Source organism: Eublepharis macularius, chromosome 5, assembly GCF_028583425.1.
Source record: "Eublepharis macularius isolate TG4126 chromosome 5, MPM_Emac_v1.0, whole genome shotgun sequence".
In the NCBI taxonomy this organism is placed as follows: Eukaryota; Metazoa; Chordata; class Lepidosauria; order Squamata; family Eublepharidae; genus Eublepharis; species Eublepharis macularius.
This window is the reverse complement of record NC_072794.1, coordinates 72,103,409-72,119,434: the sequence shown is the minus strand read 5'-3', so window position 1 is coordinate 72,119,434 and position 16,026 is coordinate 72,103,409. Positions and strand designations below refer to the sequence as shown.

Here is a 16,026-nt window from a genome sequence, read left to right as displayed (position 1 = left end):
GATCAGCGCATTTGTTAGCCTGGTGATTTTGCAGGTGGGATCTCGTTTTAGTTTTTTGTAGGTGGAAGGGTCCAGGAGTTCCTTAATCTTCTTTTTGTATTCCTCTGTTTTCATGATCACTGTAGCATTGCCTTTATCAGCTGGTAGCATTGCCAGCTGATAAAGGCAGCTGGCAATGCTACCACCTACAAAAAACTAAAACGAGATCCCACCTGCAAAATCACCAGGCTAACAAATGCGCTGATCAAGAATTCCTCACTACATCCCGACACGCACAGAAAACTATGCAAGACAGAAGCACAGCCACCCAGACTATATGGACTCCCTAAAATACATAAGGATTCAGTCCCACTCCGACCCATTGTGAGTGCCATTGGTTCACCGACATATGAATTAGCTAGACATCTGGCCGATCTCCTGCAGGACCACATCGGGAAAACCTCGTCTTACATCAAAGATTCAGCAGATTTCATCAACAAAATCAGTTCTCTGAAACTCAATCCACAAGACATACTTGTCAGTTTTGATGTTGTATCCCTGTTTACCAAGGTTCCAGTAAAAGACACTATTGCACTTATTAATCAGATTTTCCCAGAGTATGTAACAATCATAGGAAATGTTTCTGCACATCCAAAACGCAGCTGGTCCAGCCTCTCAGCAAAGCACACCAGGAACAGTATGGCCTTGGAGGGAGCAAGAACCAAAAAAGTAATATATGGCCTTGTGTAGATTAGTAGCCATCTGAACTTTTCCACACGGCACACTTTAAGCTGACACTGTTGCGTACTCACGTTGATTGGTGCTGAATCAGCTTGGGCTCCTGCCTGCAGTGCACAACCTCAAGGCAATTTGCTGTCTGCTTTCTTGAAGCATGTGTATTTGAAGCCACCTTTGGAGGGGGCTGGAGATATGTGTGCACAGTTGGGGAGGGACTATTTTGCAATAGCCATTTCAGAACATGACATTACAGCCCTTCTCTGGCTTAAAGGGAAAAAAATACCAAGGAAGTGTGTGCACAGGGAGGGACCATTTTGGAACAGCTGTTTCAGAGCATGGCATTATAATCCTTCCCTGGCTTAAGGGAAAAAATTTAAAAAGGGAGCATTTTGCAGCAGCCATTTCTGAGCACAGCATTACAAACCTTCCCTGGCTTAAGGGAAAAAAATACAAAGGAAGTGTGTGCACAGCTGGGGTGGGAGGGAGTGGTTTCCACTAAGCGGCCAACCAATCAACATCCATATAAAGGAAAAGGGCAAGGGAGAGATGTAGTTAGGGACTCAGAATTCCACACACAAACAGGATGCAGCAGCCGCAGCCGCAGCCGCAGCCGCAGCCGCAGCCGCAGCCGCAGCCGCAGCCGCAGCCGCAGCCGCAGCCGCAGCCGCAGCCTTTTAAAAAAAGGTTGTTATATGTGTGGATGGAAAAAAACTTGGGAAAGCCAGGGAAAGGTTGGTTCTGACTCCTTTCCTTGTGTGGAAATCTGGAGTCTGGGGAAAGCAGAACAGAATCAGAGATGCCCTCTTGTGTGGCAATCTGGAGATTAAGTGAAGCAAACTGGAATCAGAATCGCCAGAAACTGACCGTGTGTAAAAGACCATCTAACCTGTATCAATGGATAATGTGTTGAAACCCAGGTGCCAAAGCACCTGAGAATGGCAAAGAATGTCCAAGCTCGAAGCAAAGATATAGTTCAAAGATGGGGATGTATTGGTTGAGGGCCAAAATATATTTATATGCACGAGAAACTTGTAATCAGCATGACAAGACTTGTACTACCTTAAGTCTCAATGAGAAAGGCAGACTATAAAAACATAAACAATTTTAAAAATGTGCTTCTAGAGCTTCAAACAATGGTCAGAAGCATCAATCACAAATCAGCATGAAATATGACATGAAATAGACTAATAATGCTAGTAACATTTACTAGTAAAACATAAATGGATTATGTGTGTGTAATGTGTCGTCAAGTTGCAACTAACTTATGGCAATCCCATAGAGTTTTCAAGGTAAAAGATGAACTGTGGTGATTTATCATTGCCTGCCTCTGTGTATCAACCCAGGACTTCCTTGGTGTATCAACCCTGGACTTCCCATCCAAGTACCAACCAGGACCAACCTTACTTAGCTTCTGATAGCTGAGAAGATCAGGCTATCCTGGACTATCAATGTATTGCCAGTATATCATTGCAATATGCATCCTCACATGGAGACTCATGGTTTCTCATTGGCTCTAGATCCATGCACATTTCTTTCATACTGTGCCTGAATATACACAGTACAAACAGTTTCTAAGGGCACAGTGAAGAAGTGAGTGCTGATGAGGCATATATTTAGAAAGAAAATGTAATTTATGCAATAAAAACACTGCAAAGAGAAAAAATGAAATAGTAACACTATTTATGCTACAAGGGCAGACAGAAACCGTGTTGTTTATGCCTTGTTGAAAGCAATCTAACCACAAAACTTCAAATTTGAAAAGTAATTTAAAGCGGATAATTTTTCTTGCATAAATTTGGAAGACTAAGCAGCTGCCAGCTACATGAAGTGAATATCCAACATACAAAAATATGCTTTGTGTTTAGACAACGTAGCTTCTTGGGATTAATTTTAACAACCTAGTATAAAGCAGTAAAGAGTGCAAACTTTTAATCAGTAGGAAATTATCAACAGCATCTTGAATACCTTTCCATAGATTTTTTTAAAGGGGAAACATGAAACACTTATGATAACCGACTTACTAAGGGAGGCCTCTGAAGGTGAAAAAGAGTACTGGATTCCAAAAGATGGGTAAAGAAGACTCTAATAACTATAGTTAATGCCGTGCTATCACATGACATGAAAGGAATCAAGTGGGCAACCCACAATTCATGCTGTATCCTGACATTACTTTAAACAGAAGAAGCACAAACTGAAGTGTAACCCTGATGTACAATCTTAGGCAGAGGATTCATTCACACAAACAGCAGATTACATATGTTCAGGATCGGAACCACTTGAGATTGCATCACTAAATATTTCTCCATGAAAAATAATACCCAGCACACAAAAATTAGATGTGTTTTAACTTTAATATCTGTGTATCTGTTTTTATTTAATATATTTAGAAATGGAATGCACAGTCATCTGATTACCACCCCACAATCAAAGTGATAGAGTCCAGAAAGAGTCTGGCGTTTCTGTTTATCCAGCCTAATGTTATGTTCCTTCTGTTCTGCATCTCCAGGGTATATCTTTAATGCCTGATAAGGATCTTATAAAAAGCAAATGGTACTACATGAGGACTTAGCAAGATGTTCTGCAAACTCCACTAGATTGCTTGATTACTTGCCAGTTTGTCTTTAGGTTTATTTGCCAATTGCTATTGGCAGGGTCAAACATTTCCCAAACTATTCACCTGTGTTCCAGCATTTTGCATATATTCAATCAAGAAAAAAAGATGACTGCGCACACACAATCATATTGTCCAGCTTTCTCACAGTTCTTTCCATTGTGTCCTCATTTTAGCTTGCTAAAAACCCTATAGCATTTGGTTAGAAAGAGCCCAAGCAAATCCAGGGCTGAACCAAAGAATAAGAGGCAGTCTTAATCTGGCCCACTTGTACAGGTATGACTTTATCTTGTGTTCTACATAGATTTCCCCTCCTAGCTGGTTGTCTTCCTAAAGCCTGACAAGTGGAGGTCTGGTGTCAGTGAGGCTTCTGTTTCCCCTCATGGAAAGAAACTCCACCTCTGCCTTTCCTCAAAGGTACAGTCTATTTCCCTGGAACTTTTCAGGGGGCCGGGAGAGCATGTCAGGTGATGGTGAACAGTTTCTATCCAATGTACTTACTACTTCCTACCATTGGTAATACCAAATCTGTATGTTGCCAACTGCCATGACCAAGCCATACAATAGGTGGGAAAGCCCAGGGTCCTGTTTAAATATACTCAACATCCCACCCATCTTCCCTATGAGTTAGATTGCAATTCAGGAGGCAATTTCGTCTTTTAATTTGTAATGAGGCAGCATGAGAATGCGCACGTGTCAAAGATCTGTCATTGCACAGAAGAGAGTCATAAAGATTAGGAGAAGTTGAATTGGTAAACTGAGTGGAATGGGGGGGCGGCTGTGTAGCAAGATGAGTATCAAAATTAGGAACAGCAGAAACAGCAACATCAGTTAGGAGCATTGCAGGAATTTGTTTTCAAACATGTACATGTACATGCACTGAATGTTAACATGCAGGCGCACCCACAAATCATTTCTCTGACTCTGAGCTGCTTTTCTGTCTGCAGCTGTTCCGCTAAATGCACATCTGGTGAGTGTAATGGTAGCCCTACCCTGATGAGTTAATTCGGCTTGTCAGGCATACGTTCATTTGCATGATACAGAGATACAATGTCTCCCTTGCAAGAGTTGCTATTGGAGGGAGCGTCCTTTACTGAATCATGGCTTACACATACATCCTCAGCCATCTATCAATATTTACAGCTACTTTAATTACAATTGTAGAACCAAGGCCATTAGGACAAATTGCACTTCACTATGCTGCCACAAATCTGATGCAAAACCATTGATCGCTGGCTAGTTATTCTGGATTTATAAGTGTTAAAGAAATCTGAATCCTGTTCAGTATGTTTAAAGACAGCCGAGTACTAGTAACTTTCCATATCAAGTAACTATTACCTTCTTCCTTCCTTCACTCTCCCCGCCCCTGCCTTTGTTAATGCTGCAGTATACAAAAAAATCTTTTCATCTAGTAGTCAAGAAAAGAAAGTTTACTTTCCAATGTCAGAGAACCAGAGGTATACGCATTGCAATATAATGTGATTTGAGTACCAAGACCTGGACAAACAGTATACTGTGCTGCTATAAGAATGTTCTGCTATACTGGATAAAATTTCTCTTTCCAATATGAAGCCAACATAGAAAATGGATGGAAGTTACTGGTCTGTATTTCATCAGCTTTTCAGGAGTAGCAAATTTTTAAAACCAAGAAGGGGGTGGGGGACCTTCAGATTCCTTTCATTAAGATGATCTCTCTCTCTCTCTCCCCCCCCCCCCGCATTCTCTCACCTCTTTAGAGGCTGGGCCCACAAATAATGGATGACAATTCCCATCATATTTGGAAACAAACAGGTAGCAGAAGAGGAACAATAAACATTTAATTCATGAAGAAAACCAGAATTTTGAAACCTGTTGATGAAACAGTTACGTGACTTCTCAAACTATGAGCGCTTTACAGTGCAATCCTAAGAGGAGTCTACGGTCTTCTAAAAGTGTCTTGAAATTGTGCTGTTACCCACTTTCCCCCTTGTTTACACTTGGTACAACTCATACCAAAGCCTGCAGTTAATCAGCAGTCTCAGCTATCCATAATGTTACATTCAGTGTCCACTGTCCACTGGATACATCCAATGGTTTGATAGCTACAGGGGCATATGCTTTCCTAATGTAAGTAAGCTTTAGCTTGAAATGATGCTGAATGTTATTCTTATGCCTAGACAGAATGAATAAATGTTTGTGGTAGGGAACAGATATCAATAATATTTTTACTGTTATCTCAACAAGGCTAGGTGATGCGCTAATGGGTAGAGAAAGAAGAAAAATGCTAAACAATAAGCTGACTTTTCAAAAAACCCTTTAACCTTTATACTTTTCTTGGTATAAGGTATCATTAAATCAAGTCCTTCTTGGGACATTGTTCCCTTTCTGTAACCTGTTTGCTCATTTATTTTTTCTTTCAACTTTGCAAGCACAGCATGGATTTTCTAACAGAGATCCGGGAGCTTAAAGTAACCTGGAAAGAAACATTGTCTAGAAAAAAGGTGAGAAATAATAAAAAGAAGAATATCATACTATGAGAGGTTAAAAAAGAAAACAGCTCTCTTTTCTAAAATAGCCTCCAACCTGAATGGTAACTTGTATACTATGCATCTGTAAACAGGGAAGAAGAAAGCTAATCAGAAAGACATTTTCCCTTAGAAGTTTACAGCAAGAGATAAGAATTGCCCTGCTAGAGCAGATCCACTTTCTATCTAGTTGAGCACTAAATAAATATGAACATAAGAAACTGCCTCAAACTGCTTTATCTAGCTCTGTATTCTTACTCTGCCTTGGCATTGGCTCTCTGGAGTTGTAAACAGAGACCAAAATTTCAAGTCCCTCACAAAAAATGCTTCATGGGATCCTTTAACTGGAGATGTTATGGATTGAACTTGGGACTTTCTGCATGCAAAGCAGAAATTCTGTCACTGAGCTGTGGCTCCTTTCCTTCAACTAAACAGAGTCCAATTTTTCCTCTTCAATTTGACCACTAACAGATGGAAGAACCTCTGAAACTACCTTACACCAAGTGGGACTATTAGTCCATCTAGTTTGGTATTGTCTCCTTGGCATACAAAGTGTGATTTCTGCAACAGAACTATGACACACTCTTGTTTAGTCTTGGTATGTCAGATGCATCTGGCAATCTCAAAGACAGGCACAAAGAATAGTTATGCACATTCTATCCTCCAAATGCATTCCTCTTTCTGTTGATTTGTCATACCCCCTTGGGAAAGAGCATGAAATGTTCAGAAGAAGATGGGCATCAGGAGGAAGAGAGAACTGTCCCCATTACCAATGCAACTGGACCAATGCTCCCTACCAGTCCTGCCACACTTCATTCATTATGTGAGGCGGAATGGAAGGCATGTTGAAATGTGCAGTGCAAACAGATGACATTCATTGCACATTCAGGGGTTCATTTTTATTAATATTCTTTCAATGGGATGTGTATTTGGATGATGTGTATCCCAATTGCCCTTCCACTGCAGCTAGTCATTTGCGAGAGATGGTCTGGGCTGATAGTCTAGCTATATAGTGCTGGAAACTGCCAGAACAGGGTGGTCAACCAGATAAGGACCACTGGCTCAGTTTCATGGGCAAGATGGATATGTTTCTTCTGATTTCCCAAAGCAGAAGCAGCAGATTGGGGAAACAATGACTGCGAAAAGACATGGATGTGCCTTTTCATGTACTGTTCTAAAAGCAGAAAGCAAACTTCACAAAAATTCCACACAGTTGCTTGACTAGGGTGAACTTAATAATGACAGTTGAAGCAAGATCCATACCTACCTTATCATATATGTCAGAGATTTCAGTTTGATCTAGGCAGCTCATGGTATAAGGCTGGGATTGTGAACTAATATTTCAGAGCCCTACCCAGGCAAAGAAAAGAATCAGGTTGTACTACACAGCTCACTACAACTGAGATGTAGTGTTAAGCTTTTGGACTGGCCAAAAGGGGCTTCAGCACATATACATATTATCACTGTTAGACAACTACTTATAGGTTGGATTCTACAAACTGTGAGTGGAAGGAACTGATGGAATGGATTTCTCTCCTCCTTCCCTGAAACTTCCCTGAAAAGCTGCACCTAAGAGTTTAGAGATCCACTGGAACAGTGTAGAATGAAGCACAGGGGACTGAAACTTGAGGGAAATCAGCAGAAATCAGCCTGCTCTTCTCTTGTGTGAAGGGTGGGGGACAGTTTCTGTTCATTTCTGCTGCTTCTTGCAGCTACTTGCTCTACATTCCACTTTGTTCCCAGTCTTCTGGACTAGCTCTTCGGGTGGGGGGGTGGGGTGGGGTTATAAGGTTGCAGAGGAAAAGTAGAGAGAGATGCTCCATGAACTCCTTCCATTCACAGTTTGAAGGATAATCATTCTCTTCCATATAACCTCTTTCTTAAAAAAATAAAGCTAGTTAGTTGCAGCATTCTTTTTATTATTACTATTTTCTTTGCACTTCCGGACTTACAATTTACTGTGATTTTTACTTTTTTCACATCTGGAACAGAGACATCATTTTCAGCACTGCATTCATATTCTCCAGCTTGATCTCTTGTAATTCCATAGATGTCCAGATACTGTCCATTTTCAAATGGTTTTGCTGAAATTAAGAAAATGAGAGAAAGTTTACAAGGAGTTTAATTGGCATTGATTGGCACATCATTCAGATATAAACAGTTCATGACTTGCTACTGGAAAGGAAATTGCTAACAGGACAGTTTCAAAAGAAGGTAGAGAATGATTACACCTTTTCCCCCTCTCTTGTGTACAGAAAAACAACTTCACATCGTACAGCCTCACTTAAGTAGCAATACTGTAACAATGACTATCACAGGAAAGAATATACACAATCCCTTTATAATTGATTAGAGTTACCTAACCTAGACATACATCAAATAAATCTATGCCCATTTAGGAATTGAGCTGAATGGCCTTCTAGCCGAATAGATGAAAATCTACCATCACGCCTCAGTTTATATTGACTTTTACAAAATATAAGGTTCCATTTTAACCATAAAAAGCTGACACGCATTTTAAATATTTGCAGTGGAAAGGCATTTCATTTTAACTAAAGCTTTTGAATCACAATATTCTGTTAACAACTTCAATATCATTGTGTTCTACTTCAAGCTTAAAGATATATATAATTCAGTACTATACATGCTTGCTTTCAGAATAAAAAAACCAGCAAATGGAAAACCTGAATACTAAGGCTTCCTTGCTCAAATCACCCACGATGGATTCCTGAACTGAGTTGAACACAAATGAAACTGCTATATACTGAGTCAAACCATCAGCTTATCAAAGTCAGAATTGTCTACTGTGACTGGCAGCATCTCTCCAGTCTTTTGCATCACCTACTTCCTGATGCTTTTCACTGGAGATTTCACCAGTTGCATTTGAGACCTTTGCATACAAAGAAGATGCTCTACAGCTTAGTTGTGATCCACCCTCCTTCTGAATTCCTACTTTGCAAAGACAGATAAGAAAATTGGAATGGCACATGAGAAATAAATGAGATATGCCTCCAATATATATGAAAAAGTAAAGCAATATTGAAAAGCATTGACATTATTGTTAGAAAATGCATTCAAAGGGAAAGAGAGGCTAGTGGGGTAGTTGTGTAGGCACCGCTTAGCCAAGAGGAGCATTGCTCCTTGACCTCCTCTGGTGCTCTGCCCTCTAGGTCTCCTATAGGGAAGGGAAGCCAAGAATGTCTGATGGAGATGTTTGGTGTGGCTGGCACTAGGGTGACAATGAGTGGCCAGAAGGGATGGCAGAGGGTCACTTGCCTTATTAGTGAGTTGCTCACTCTAGAGGGACAGCAATTTTCTATTGTTCAGTATGCTGAGTTCTGCAGGCTAAGATGCCTACCCTTGGAACTTCTGCTTACACCAGGCTGAGCAGGAACATGGTGCCCTCACTCTTTAGGGCTGCCAGGAAGGTAAACAGTTAGTGTACGTCACATTGGACATCTGGACCTGCCCTCAGTTGCAGCACATACCTCTCGCTGACTGTACAACTACATAATGGACAGATAAATACCACCTTATACCGGAAAGCCACCGACTGATACGCATATCTACATGCCTCCAGCTACCATCCTAAACATACCACTCGGTCGATTGTCTATAGCCAAGCCTTACATTACAACTGTATCTGCTCCAATGCTCTTGATCGGGACTCCCACGTAAGAGATTTACAACAAGCATTTTTGGGGCTACAGTACCCACCTAATGAAGTGAGGAAACAAATCAACAGGGCCAGACTAGTACCTAGAAACAGCCTGCTCCAGGACAAACCTAAAGGAACTAACAACAGAACACCACTGGTTGTCACCTACAGTTCCCAGCTCAAACCCATCCAACATATCATCAGTGACCTACAACCCATCCTAGAAAATGATGCCTCATTCTCACAAGCCCTAGGTGGAAGACCTCTCCTTGCCTACAGACAGCCCCCCAACCTTAAATGACTTCTCACCTACAACCATGAATCGGCTAGCAAAGTCACCAACACAGGTACCAGACCCTGCAACAGACCCAGATGCCAGCTCTGCCCTCATATCTACCCAGGAAACACAATTACAGGACCCAATGGCATCAACTACACTATCTCTGGCTCTTACAGCTGCTCATCCTCCAACGTGATATATGCCCTCATGTGCCAACAATGTCCATCTGCTCTGTACATTGGACAAATCAGCCAACTTTTGTGTAAAAGAATAAATGGACACAAATCTGACATTAAAAATGGCAACATCCAGAAACTAGTGGGAGAACACTTCAATCTATCAGGAAATTCCATCAAGGACTTAAAGGTCACTATATTTCAAAAGAAACCTTTCAAAAACAGAATCCAACAGGAAGCTGCTGAATTGGAATTCATATGTAAATTTGACTCAGTCAGGCTTGGATTGAATAGGGTCGCTGTATCAAGAGGGAATGGTCTTCGGTTGAATAACATAAAGAAAAGGAGAATCCACTCCAAGAAGACCATATAAAATAATGTATATCAACCAATGTACAGTCCTAGAATCTTTCTCAACGATTAAATTGCAGCATTAGAAATTACATTGTATTCTATTCTATTTTTGTGGTGTGCACACGATCTTCATTACCGCAACACCCCTTCGGTGCGGTTTCCCAACCGTTGAGCTACCCCCGAGGGGGTGAGCTCCTGGCAGGAAGACGGCAACGGGTTTGCTGGCCTTGGTGTTTTCCCGTTTCGCAGCACCTTGCTTCTTCACCAGCCTTTACTGTGTGTAGTATCCTTGTTTCCTTTCAAATTCAATGCATCCTCCCCCCTCGTGAGTAGTTCACTCACTGGAACTCCACTTGTGCCATGATCAGGCATCTGGTGGAGCAGAACAAGTCCCTGTACAAAGTACCCTCAGAGGTTGACACTGGCCAAGAAGAGAGACAGTTCAATAAAATGGAGTGGCTGACTCTCAGTTGGTGGAGGTCCTTAAGCTCTTTAAGGAGTCACCAATGTGCTCTTGTATGATATGGCAACCCTGAGTTTCATAATTCCCTTGATCCAAATGCTTCAGGGAAAGATGACTGCCTTTCTGGACCCAGAGCAGGACATGCAGACATTGTTCCAGCACTGGCAATGAATGTGTTGTTACAGAGGCTGCAAGAAGGTGAGTCCCACCTAGCACCTCTCACTAATGGGCTGTGAGCTTGTTCGCAGGGAGGGTGGGATATAAATTTGATAAAATAAAAATAAAAAATAAAATAAAACAGAAAGTCTGCATGTTGGTGACCATATGTGACCTGAGCATCAAAAGCAGCCATGGCAAGTGTGCTGGCTAGCAGATTCCCTGGAGAAACAATGGGACAGGTGTTTGCAGGCCAAGAGTGGCACACAGCTATCAAGAGAGGGAAGGAGGAAGAAAACAATTCTGTTACTTCCTTCTCCACCTCTCCTTCTGTGCATAGTCCCCACCCACCCACCCATGGCCACTCCTGAGATATCCATGTTGATGGAGGCCACGGGGGAGGCATTCAGCACCTGTGAGGCCAACAAGCCAGGCTTCAGTGAACTCAGTGGTGATGGGCTACCTATCTGAATCCTATGCGCTGAATTCTACTGCTGAGTTCCAGGCCTAGACCTCTGTCTTGTGGCTCAGAGGTTCCTCTTGTGCCCTTTGATGAGTGTGCAAAGTGAGTGTTTTTTTTCCCCCCAGATGGCTGACATTGTCATCCTACACTGCTTATTCATGCTTCCCTGGAGGGCTGAGCAATTGGTCTTCCTGAAAGTCAATTTGCCATTCTTCAATTAGTCCATCCTGGATTTTGACAGTGAGTGAAGTGAGTGCATGCTTGTGCCTGCATCCTCTCAGTCTGTGTTAGGAAGTTAAGTAAAGTGCTTTCCCAAAAACTTAAAACTCAGTTTTGAAGAAAGAAACACAGCAGGGTTATTTACTGGTACTATATAAAATTCATATTCCAAACTGTATTCTAAAAAATACTATTTAAAAATCCTCAACTGAACCCTAATTGTTGTGTGGCACAGAGGCATGGCACCTCTAAGCATAATTTTGTACAGAAAATAAATAAATAACAGTGCCAAAAATGTTCTTGCTACTCTCATCAAGAAAAAAAAAGCCCACATGTATCATTAGATCAAGAGGTGTTGGGCAAGTAGAAAAGTACGTCAATTAAAACAAACAGAACCCAAAGAAGTATCTAAAATAGAGCTCATGCAAGCTGTATTGCTTTTGTGTTTCTTCTTTACAGGATGGGAGGCAACAGGAATGATAAAGGGTAGCAGCAGCTCTGTCTCTTGGCTCCTCCAAGCTAGTGACAGAAGTGGCTGCAGTCTTCAGAGAAAGGAGAATTCAGTTGCTCCGATAACACATGCATACACATACACATGTTAAAGTAAGTGTAGTCTAACTTTGACCCTGTGGCCCTGAGACTGCACAAAGAAGATGTATGAATAGTATACATATGTAATACACTGTATATGGTCTACACACATGGGGGAAGACAGCTGGATCCTGGGGAGGAGGAGGAGGGGAGGAGGACATGGTGACAAAAGCACCCAACACAATTGATTCCTTATGGGAATACCCTTAATGGGGAGACTGAGCATGCAGGCCCCTGCAGGGATCTGATCCCAATGCAAAACTGCCACATGAGCCACAAAACGGCTCCTGTCAACACCACTAGAGCTGCAACCAACCCAACAGGCCATCCTGTATGTCCTGAAGCCAAATGTCCTGTCCCCAGCTGGACAGGTGCATGCTAACCACGTGGTACAGGGCTTCGTTCCAGAAGGAAATGTCTCAATGTATAAGTAAGCTCCCTGCTGCCAGGATGAACCACCCCATTGCCCTGGTCAGCCTCTGATCCCATCCACCTTTTCAGGGTGCAATTCCCCATGCCAACTATGCCTTTGGAGTAAGTCTGACCACGGAAGGCGAGTCCTTGGAAAAAGTTCTCTTAGATAGTTCAAATCTGCCCACACAGAATGCTTTATGTCTGGTCCTTCATGCTTGCCCGAATTGTTCTCCCTGGGCTGGATAAACAGGGCATCCAGCCGGCCTTCACGCCATGCCTGGTGTAGCAGTATTGGAACCAAGGCCTCCCACAGCATTCCTCACATGCCTATCCATGTAATCCTGATGCAATCATCCAGGCCCAGCGACTCCCCCCCCCCCCATCCCAATGATGCTGCATACTTCCTGGCCCAGTGTACAATGCCATGCCCACAAATCCACACCTTCCTGCGCTGACCAGAAAAAACTAACCAGAGGAGGAACTGTTAATGAGCCTCCACTGCTGCTGGGTGTATGTAAGAACAGAAAGCCTTGGACCTCCAGTGCCCAATGGCTTGAATCTGTGTGGCCTGGAAGCCCAGGTCTGCAGATACCGTAACTGCCCCGATTCTAAAAGAATGGATGCCAAAATCCCGGGGGGGGGGGGCCGAGGCTGGCTGCAAACAGGGAAGACAGTAGTAGGAATGCAAATTGTACCATGTGATGGGAAGAGTCTGTATGCAGCAAAAAGGGGCGGCGGTAGTGAGGGTAAACAGCCAAATAAGCCTTGACCACTTGGACCGGGCAAATGGAATTGTCAGATGAAGCTTGCAGGAGGACTCTAGCAATAATGGCTGTACCCGTAATAACTATGCAAAATGCGCTGGAAGGGAAAACCCCACGGGTAACTAACAAAACTTACGGTTCACGCCAATTATTTAATCAAGTGAAAAAATCTTTAAAGTGCAAGTGCAAGTGCTGCTATAACCATTCAATAAATACTTTACAGTTCATTCTCATCCGACTATAAACCACCACTTAATATACAATGCAATACATTAAACTCTACAATCACAATAGGTACTACAACGACAGATTATGTCAGGTACAACCGAAAATCATGAAGACGCAACAGTTCTTTTAAATATATTTCTCCAATCTCTCAGAAGGTATATAACTCCAATTCCTCAGATAGCATATCTTCAGTATATCATCCTCTTCCTTCAGATGAAAATAGATGTGCAGGTAAGGAACAAGCCCTTCCTCACGCTCAATCTGGGGCCGGCTACAAACGTCAGATTTCGTGCCCACTTCATCAGGAGCGTGTTTCACATCACATCAGAGGTACATTTTCATAATACAAATTGGTAAGCAGTTGACCCGAAGAAAGGCGGCCGTGCATTCTCTGGCGCCAGAGAATCTGACGTTTGTAGATGATATACTGAAGATATGCTATCTGAGGAATTGGAGTTATATACCTTCTGAGAGATTGGAGAAATATATTTAAAAGAACTGTTGCGTCTTCATGATTTTCGGTTGTACCTGACATAATCTGTCGTTGTAGTACCTATTGTGATTGTAGAGTTTAATGTATTGCATTGTATATTAAGTGGTGGTTTATAGTCGGATGAGAATGAACTGTAAAGTATTTATTGAATGGTTATAGCAGCACTTGCACTTGCACTTTAAAGATTTTTTCACTTGATTAAATAATTGGCGTGAACCGTAAGTTTTGTTAGTTACCCGTGGGGTTTTCCCTTCCAGCGCATTTTGCAGGAGGACTCTGGCTCCCTGCTTCAGTTGATTGGTCTTGGAGCTGTGGACCATGATGGTCACGCCTTGAGATGACAGGGTGATGTTGCAGCTCTGCAAGGCATGCCCAGATGAGTCTGGGTACAAACCAGCAACCAGATCCCAGATGCAGAAGGCCCCGTAAAAGGCTAGCAAGAAGGCCATGTGAAAGAGTTATGCCTCGAAAGTAGACCAGAAAATAGTGGGGACCTGGAGCAAGATGATCCACAGGATAGCCAGGGGGCTGGGACACCAATGATCGGGTAGGGGGGCAGCCACCTTCAGCCCTCCAGCCCTCCATGGCCCAGTGGGCTGCAAAGCAGTTACATTAGCCTGGGTAACCGTGGGCCTTACTAAAGAAGGAGATGGCAGTGAGGTTTCTCTGCATGATCTTGGGTGCGAGGCCCATATCCCTCAGATGGGCTAAATAGTGCAGCACCATGGGCTGTGAGGTGGGCACGAAGCAGAGACCCCCACCCCGGCCATGAAGGCTAAGAAGAGTTCCAAGGGCAAGAAATAAGCTCAAAGGGCTGATGGGGTGACTAAGCTAAATGTTGCCAATCAGCCAAAGGTCCTCCGGGAATGGTTCTGAGCTGAGTTGAATGGTCAGAGCCAGACTGAAGAACTTCTCCATGGAATCAAGACAAAGCATCCACAATGCTATTATCTGCACATGCTACATGACGAGCTGAAAATGTAATGTTAGCAGAGAGACAAACCAACATGAAATGATATACGAGATGCATGATCCACTCAGAGTGAGAAGACTGTTTGTTAAGCACCCGGACAACTACGTGGTTGTTGCACCAGAATAGGACACGCTTGTCCTGAAGGTGCTCCTACCACATGAACACATCTACCACAATGGGAAAAAGCTCCAAAAATGTGAGGTCCCTGATGATGCCTGTCCCGGCCCATAATGGGGGCCACTGCTGGGCACACCAGTGTCCCCTTAACCTGAGTCTGCCTGCTGCATCCGAGTGAACCTGCAAGTCAGATCTCAGGTCCCATGAGCCCTGATACAAAGAGACCTCATTGAATCCTGTGAGGAAGGCAAGCCAGACCCTGAGATCTTTCTTCATGAGGCAAATGTGGTGATGGGGAAAAAGGTGCCACCCAGTGACATGTGCGAGCCGCACACAGAAGGCCCGCCCGGGGAAACAAAGTTAAGCAAGCAAAGTTAAGGAGCCTGATGATGGGACTGCAGCTCCCTAAGAGTGTATTTTTGGTGGGACAAAGTGGATGTAATGAGATCTCACAAGGGCCCCAACTTTTCAGTGGGTAGACGTGACTGCCCAGCCGCAGAATCCAGTTCAATGCCCAGGTAGACCAGACAAGGGGCAGGCCCTTCCATCTTTTCCTATGCAAGCGGGACCCCCAGATCAAAGGCCAGGCCCTGAAAGCGGCGCAAATTGTCAGCACAGGTTGTACCACCCAGGGGGGCTCACGATCAAGAAGGCATCTAAATAGTGAGTGACTTGTGGGGAACCCATGTACTCCTTGGCTGCCCATTCCAAGAACGGGCTGAATGTCTCAAATGCAGTGCAAGCAATTGAGCGCCCCATGAGCATGGCCTTGTTCACATACGATGTGTTCTGGAACTTGAATCCCAGTAGACAAAAGTCTGAGGGGTGGATGGGCAGCAGCCGGA

General features: G+C 43.2%; 1 protein-coding gene across 2 annotated transcripts in view; it reads right to left on the bottom strand.

Annotated features, from left to right (window-relative positions):
• NEGR1 (neuronal growth regulator 1) overlaps positions 1 to 16,026 on the bottom strand; it is a 1,020,236-nt gene that overhangs the window by 257,440 nt on the left and 746,770 nt on the right. For both annotated transcript variants that reach the window (XM_054980097.1, XM_054980096.1), the window contains exon 4: positions 7,785 to 7,916. In XM_054980097.1, coding sequence (XP_054836072.1) covers positions 7,785 to 7,916 — 132 coding nt within the window. The remainder of the gene's footprint in view (positions 1 to 7,784; positions 7,917 to 16,026) is intronic.